At 36.6% G+C, this 8,288-nt stretch overlaps 1 protein-coding gene across 1 annotated transcript in view; it reads left to right on the plus strand.

The window, feature by feature from the left end:
* The window catches only part of triob (trio Rho guanine nucleotide exchange factor b), a 132,041-nt gene that overhangs the window by 34,492 nt on the left and 89,261 nt on the right, over positions 1 to 8,288 (plus strand). Inside the window, exons 7-10 of the mRNA XM_073847700.1 lie at positions 298 to 429; positions 1,423 to 1,653; positions 7,145 to 7,267; positions 7,413 to 7,604. Of these exons, the coding sequence (XP_073703801.1) occupies positions 298 to 429; positions 1,423 to 1,653; positions 7,145 to 7,267; positions 7,413 to 7,604 (678 nt within the window). The remainder of the gene's footprint in view (positions 1 to 297; positions 430 to 1,422; positions 1,654 to 7,144; positions 7,268 to 7,412; positions 7,605 to 8,288) is intronic.

An 8,288-nucleotide genomic window follows, 5' to 3' on the forward strand; every position in this document is an offset into this window, starting at 1 on the left:
ACTGACACGCTGTTTATTTAGTTTATTTCGCTCCCAGTGAGACAGGGCAAAAATAGACTGTCTTTATTTGTAGAGACAAATTTCAATGTATTTATTCTTCTCCTAGACAAGACACTGTTATAAATCACTCAGTGGTGGATGGCCCAAAGTTAGCCTCCTAACAACAATTGCTTTTTTGAGACTTGGGTCATATTCTTGACTTATTGTATAATCATTCCTGTATGTAGTAACAGATCACACAGATGTGTATGTGGCCAGTTTGACGACCACATACTGATTATTCTTGTCTTTTTCTAGTATATGAGCAACATAGACTCATGGTGTAAGGCCTGTGGAGAGGGAGAACTTCCTTCTGAGCTACAGGACCTGGAAGACACCATCCACCACCACCAGGGTCTCTATGAACACATTACTGCTGCCTATTCTGAGGTACAAATCTCCATTAAAGTAAAATGTTTTTGCTTGTGTTTGTGAATAGTTTCACTTTAAAGAGTAGATTCAGGTTACCTCCAAGCTGAGCAAGTACTAAGAAAAAAATATTTTAGTCATCACAATTCTTAGAATAGTTTTTCTTGAATATGACAGTGTTAATATATGTGACCCTGCACCACAAAACCAGTCTTAAGTAGCACAAGTATTTTTTAGCAATAGCCAAAAATACATTGTACGGGTCAAAATTATTGATTTTTCTTTTATGCCAAAAATCATTAGGTTATTAAGTAAAGATCATGTTCCATGAAGATATTTTGTAAATTTCATACTGTAAATATATTAAAACTTAATTTTTGATTAGTAATATGCATGACTAAGAACTTAATTTTGACAACTTTAAAGGCGACGTTCACAATATTTAGATTTTTTGCACCCCCCAGATTTTTAAATAGTTGTATCTCAGACAAATATTGTCCTATCCTAAAAAACCATACATCAATGGAAAAATGTACAAATCTCAATTTCAAAAAATGACTGGTTTTGTGGTCCAAGGTCACATATCTGGTCTTTGCATACTAGATCTGTTACACACAACGCTGCTGCTCCAGGGCAAATATGTTTTTTACTGGCAATAGATACACAATCATGCTGCTGTGAGCATATAAGATATGCTGCTGGAGCATTGATAGACATGCATCAATCCTCTAGTATATCTAGACAAGTGGAGCTGGGGGAGGTAGGGGTTTCAGAGAAACTCTGCAGCACCAACTTACAGTGAACACTGAACCAGACTATATAAATGGAGAGCAAGCAAGCTCATTGGCTGCAGAGCAGAGACAATTCACCTTGTGCTGTGTGGTAAATGATGTGATTGCTAGTAGACTGCATGTAAAGTAACATGACTTTCAAAAGATTTTCAAAAGAAGAATGGGGTTTTCTTCTGTAAGTAACATTTTTGGGTGTTGATGTGTATTATCTGTACATCCTCAGGTAAGTCAGGATGGCAAAGCGCTACTAGATAAGCTACAGCGGCCTTTGACACCAGGGAGCGCAGATTCGCTGACAGCCTCGGCTAACTACTCCAAGGCGGTGCACCATGTTCTGGATATCATTCATGAGGTTCTGCATCACCAGAGGCAGTTGGAGAACATCTGGCAACACCGCAAACTTCGTCTTCACCAACGGCTACAGCTCTGTGTCTTCCAACAGGATGTCCAGCAGGTCGAACACTTATTTGCAACTAACAATACTTTACACACAAATGATTTTAAACACTGTTGGTACATCCCATGTGAATGTAGATTCAGTTCATTTTATTAAATCACTGGAAATTTGTGAAGTGAGAGATATGTAGGGTGGACGAGGTGTCAGAACATTGCAGGAGACATCTGTGTGGGACAGATTTTTTCATTTCATTCTCACCCACTTCCCACAAGTTTCTTCTTGCACAAGCCTGTTTCCACTGAATTTTATTTCCTGCTTGCTGTGATTTTGTTCCACCTGCCGTTGCTCAATTTAGGTCCCATTTAGGAAATATTTTCTCCCATCAAAGTATATATATTATACATATATATAAAGGGGTCATCAGATGCCCATTTTCCACAAGTTGATATTATTCTTTAGGGTCTTATTGAAAAGTCTAGAACATACTTTGGTTAAAATTTCTCAATGGTACTGTAAAACAACACCCTTTTACATTGTCAAAATCAGCTCTTTTCACAGCAACCCATTTTGTTGCATGTACCTTTAAATGCTAATGAGCTCTGCTCACCCCACCCCTCGCTTCTGTGGGGTGACGAGCTTTTCTGTTTACTTTAGCCGTGAAACTTTCTAACTAGCACATTATTAGCCGATTTGCAAAGATTCATAAAAAACCCTTACACCTGTTTCACACATACTCCTGCTGCAGTGCGTATGCAGTCCGTGTGTGTTACGTATGCGGTGCAGAAGCAGCACGGACTCATTATCATCCGTTATTTTAATTTCAAATCCAAAAGTGCTTTTTCAGCATTGTGATCTTCTTTTATTACAGTACGGTAATACAATCATTCATAGACATATTCACGTTTAAACTCAATAAATATAAACAATGTGTTATTCAATGCACTTGACTTCTAGATTTGTATATTAAGTATTCCAAGCAAGTTGCAACACATTTAACACAGCACGTATAGCTTCCTTTTCTTATTGAAATTGGGCTGTCACAAATATTTTAAACTAAAACTTACCACAGACAGCAACAGTCGGTTCTCGTGCCTTTCTTTCGCATTAAAGCTTTGTTAAAAGCAATTGCTTAAAGAACTTTTCTTTTCTGCCTCCACAAGTGCATCTATTATGTTGCCTTGTTTATTTAAAAGTGCATTTTTCCATGTTTTAAACTTAGCCAAAAAGCCATGTGCAGTGTGAACGCTCTAATCCGTTAACATGGGTGCAGAAAAAATACACAGCATATATGCACTGCATATTGAATATGTGTGAATCAGGCATTATACTCACTTCTTCTGTATGTAAAGCTGGGTCACCAATGATTTGCGCGAACAGACACATTTAGGTAGATCAGAGGGCTTGTTTATCTTCAAAAACAAAAGTAACGTTAATCGTCTGCATCTTCAGCGGCTCAGATGTCGGGAGTTAATGACGACTGCTATGATCATTATTACATCCAACAAGAAAACACCTCAGTTGCTTAGAAACTATTCTTGTCTACGCCCCTGCTCCGGCGTCAAAACAGTGGCGGTCAGTCAGTTTACAGCTCACTCAGGGCGCATCTAGGTTAAGACGGCCTTGTCAATCAACTATCGTGGGGGGTGTGACATCGCACAGCCAAGAAGCTGAGAATGGCTTGATTTGAAAAAGGGTATATTATTTATAGGAATTAAAAACTGGGTGGATTTTTATTATTATAGGGTGGTTGTGTTCACACACTGCCAACACACATTTAAGTTCAAAAGTTTAAAAGTGAGTTTTGCATCCAATAACCCCTTTTAAAATATAATTTACTCCTGTAATGGCAATGCTGAATTTTTTGCAAAAAACATTCTTAATATTAATTGATGTGGCAAAACACAGTCTGATATATGAATATAAATATAAGTGTGTGACACTAAAATGAGTCCTGCTCATAAATGAGGTGAATCTGTTTCTCTTTATCTTATTAAAATGGCAGCATCTAAATGCCTTTGAGGCATCGTTATGTTGAATATGATATGAGTTCTTGTCTGTTTAAAATAAGAATTCACTGCTCAGCTAAGAACAGAATATAAATTTGAAGGTGCGATATTAGGCTGAAATATATGCATTTTTCTTTTTCAAGTACGACAATTTGAAGAAATACTTAACCCCAAAAATAAAAAAATCTGTTATCTTTTTCAAAACAACATCCAACTGCGTCTCTCTCTCTCTCTTTCACTCTTTCGCACACGGTCTGTCCCACATATATGTTCCCACTTTTTTTTTTTACTTAGTCTTTTTCTCTCCAACGCATTCAGTATCAGTTGTCATGGTAACTGTGTTCAGCAGCCTCATTATGTTGAGGGTTTGCCCCATAAAATGATGCAGGCATAGGGGACCTCTAAACCTTCCAGACATCAGAAAACAGCCACATGAGCAGGAGACTCAACACTACAAATGATTTCTTCTAATTACACACACGCACACACATGTGCTGACAGATGCCACCACACAAACAACTCTGAATGTTTCTGTGTGGCACATTCAGCCAGATCAAAGGTGGCATAATGAAATATGCATGAGTAGAGGACTGTGTTTTCGCAGTGTGCTCTGGCGTCTTTTGAGGCAGGTAGAAAGCTTTCAAACTCGGATATGCGACGTCTGTCTTACCAGCTCCACCTTGCAGATTTCAAATGGTTAATAAAAATTTAATACTCACTTAAAACCATTTCTAATATTTTTTTATTAGTAAAATATTGCACAAGTATTTAGATGCTTATGCAAACTTGTGAGAAACAACAGATACTACCTCATTAATGAAATATTCATAATAAACACCACTGACTCCAACAACAGCTTCAGAGCAGACACCAGAGTCTTGCTCACTTAATCTGCAGGATGACCTCACTGCGTGTTTGGTGCTGATGTTTATAGTGGTGTCGAGCTGTCGCAGTGACTCCTGCTGCTTGGAGGTGCCCCCTGGTGGTTTTACACTCGAAATGCAGAGGAATTATTTTATATTTATGAATCAGATAGATGGTTTAGCAAAATTATGTAGTTGGAATCATAATTATTCAATCCCCTTGACCTGCAAGACATTTTGCTGCAGAGAACCACATTTTGTGAAAACAGTTCAACAAAGGCATCAGTACACTTTTGAGAACGTTTATTAATACATATTTAAGTAATTCTAAGAACGTAAGTTAATGAATAATGAAAAAAAAAAATCTAATTGGCTTTAAACGTTCACGTACAAAATTATTCAACCCCTAAAAGTAAAATTTGCTGCAGAATCTTTTATTCTTTAAAACCCATCAATAAACGCTGCTCGGAAGTGCTTAAGGCTTCTGCCACCTCTCTACTGCAATCTTGGCCCATTCCTCGCCTGAAAGCCTTTTAGATCACTGATAATGTTTGGTTTTCACTTTGCCACTGCTTTCTACAAATTCAACCAAATATTTTCAATGAGAATTAAATCTGCAATCTGAACAGACCACTCAAGAACATTCAATGACTGATCCCTGAATCAAGCTTAAGTAGATTTGGATGTATACTGTGGGATGATTGTCCTGCAAGAAAGTCTATTGATCATTAGCGTCAGACATTGCACCAAAGGCATCACAATTCTTGCCAAAATAGCCTGATATTTCAAAGAATCCATGATATCTTTCATACGGTCATGTTTCCACTTCCTGCTGCAGTAAAACAACCCCATAACAGGACTGGCCCATCTCCATGTTTGACCATGGAGATGGTGTTCTTCTGCATATATGCTTTGCCTTTTTTTGCACCAGACATGATCCATAGGTCCAAAAAGTTCCTGTTTGGTCACATCACTCCATAAAACATTCTTCCAAAACTCCATCGGTCTATCTAAATTAATTTTAGCATGTTCAAGTCGCCTTTTTGTTCTTCTTGGTTAAGAAGGTCATACTTGTCTAGAGATCTTCTTATACACTACAATGAAATGTTTTCCTCCTTTCGTCGGATCATCTTGAAAGTCTTTGGCTTTGATCAAACATTTTATGATATTGATAACACCCTCAAAGGTATTCTGGTATAACAAACTTTAAATTAAGGAAAAACAGCTGCCAGCTCTCTAGGAACTTTTAATGTCTTGAAAATCTTCATGAAAATCATTCATGCCTTATACTTTCTAATATAATAAAACTATTTCTTCTCTATAGCTTTTGTGAGAGCTCTGTTGACTTTACCATATTTGCTACTCAGCGTCAGCACATGCATGGGCTAAATGAATGTATGTGTAACAGCTCAAGCTAGTTCTGTTTTTTTAAGACTTAATTGTGTTTTAACACAATTTTGTTCTCTACCATAAAAATAAGTGACTTAAAACAGCAATGTTGAATAGGGGTTGAATAATTATGACACAGCTGTGTTATTAAAAAAATCCTATTACTCAAAAATATTACATTATATATTGACATTATCACTTTTAATATGCCAGTAATCTGTTGTAGATGCAATTTATGTGAAATCCTGGATCTTCAAAAAAGCTTGTATTTGTAAAGTTCTGCAGTCTCTGGGGGAGGTGGGGGTTAATAATTTCGATTGCAACTGTATTTTTATAATATTGTGTATTTCCTGGAGCTAAGCCATGATGTTGGTGTTGCTAGCACCAAGCTCTACCAGTTATAGGAACCCTTACAAAACCCCTATTGCATTCTGTGTCATCAAAAAAAAAAAAAAAAGAACAAAGTTAAACAAAATGCCTTCCTATGAAAATTGTCTTCCATATTCACAAGCAGGTGGAAAAAAAGTGGAATGACTGAGTTCCAACAGTCATATAAAACTTGAAAATGTTAGGAAATTTAAAACTGTTTCCCAGGCTTTGAAATGGTATGGACATGTATTTATTTATTTATTTATTTAGCTTTTAACGGACAGGACAGTAGAGAATGAGAATGAGCTGGGAACAGGATTCGCAAAGGACCACTAGTTGGGACTCAATGGAAATTTCTGTAATGAACATTTTCATCATACAGAAACTGTTCTTTGTTCATGTTTATGCTTATTTTTATATTTATGACCAGAAAAAAATAGAATTAAATTGCAGTACTAACAAACAAATGTTTTATTTTGTGTATTTTTACCTCAAAAAAAGTTTATTTTATTATTACTTTTTATGATGCGGGGGTGGTTCCTTTGACCCTCTGATTTAGTTATTTTCTTCTTTGTGATTGTCGTCTTACTCCTGCTTAAAGTTGAGATATACCTTTTTATTTTAGACACCACTGCATTCAATTTTTTTTTTTTTTTTTTAAATCTGTTGTTACATATTCCTTTTTGTGTCATTCCAAACCTGTATGCTCCTGTATTTGGAGCACAAATATATATATATTTTTTTTAAGAAACTCCACATACGAAAAGAATGAAAACCACCATAAAAGTATTCCATATGGAATCTGGACTCAATTTCAGTTATATAGATTACTTTTATGGCTCTTTTATAGTGATTTGGTCATTTTTTTTGACCCTCTGAGCAACCTTTGTTTATGTTCTTGTTTGTGAATATCTAACACAGGTTCTAGACTGGATTGAAAACCATGGTGAGGCATTCCTGAGTAAGCACACAGGAGTGGGGAAGTCTCTGCACAGGGCTCGAGCATTACAGAAACGTCATGAGGACTTTGAAGAAGTGGCTCAGGTAAGGAAAAACAGATGTAAGATCATCACTTTGGCTACTTTCCATCTTTCCATCTACTGTTCTCCTCCCATAATCAAAATTAGACCGGCCATCTCAGAAATTAGTCAAACGCATATTAAATTCCAAACTTCTGCATGTTTCTCAGAACACCTACACAAATGCAGACAAACTCCTGGAGGCGGCAGAGCAGCTAGCTCAGACAGGCGAGTGTGACCCTGAGGAGATCTACCAGGCCGCACACCAGCTGGAAGATCGTATCCAGGACTTCGTAAGACGCGTTGAACAACGCAAAGTCCTGCTCGACATGTCTGTGGCCTTCCACACTCACAGCAAAGAGGTAAGTTATGAGAGAATAAGAGTGGGTGTTGATGGGTGTGGATATGTCTGGATTTGCCAATGTTTTACTTGACATTGATGTGTTTCTGAATATGATGTAACAGGTACCAACACAGTCAATACTTTACCAAATGTCCCCACAAGGATAGGAATACCAGTAGATTTTGACCTTGTGGGGACATTTCTCAGGTCCCCATGAGGAAACAGGCTTATAAATCATGCACAATGAGTTTTTTTGATGAAGTAAAAGTGTGCACAATCTCCTGTGAGGGCTAGGTTTAGGTGTAGGGTAGGTGTATGGCGATAGAAAGTACAGTTTGTACAGTATAAAAACCATTACGCCTATGGAATGTCCCCATAAAACATGTAAACCCAACATGTGTGTGTGTGTGTGTGTGTGTGTGTGTGTGTGTTGTCCTTTTATTTTTAAATCTGGCTTCATTTGTATTTCAGTGTACTTAAATGTATTATTATTATTATTATTATTATTATTATTCATTTCTTTATTTATTTATTCATTTATATATTTACAAAAAAAGCAATAGCCCTGGTTCCCAGTGCCCCATTGTTTCTGACCATATTGTTAAAGCTGCAGTCCGTAACTTTTTTGTGTTCAAAATATATACAGTATATATATATATATATATATATATATATATATATATATATATATATATATATATAT

Source organism: Garra rufa, chromosome 9 (assembly GCF_049309525.1).
Source record: "Garra rufa chromosome 9, GarRuf1.0, whole genome shotgun sequence".
NCBI classification, from domain to species: domain Eukaryota; kingdom Metazoa; phylum Chordata; class Actinopteri; order Cypriniformes; family Cyprinidae; genus Garra; species Garra rufa.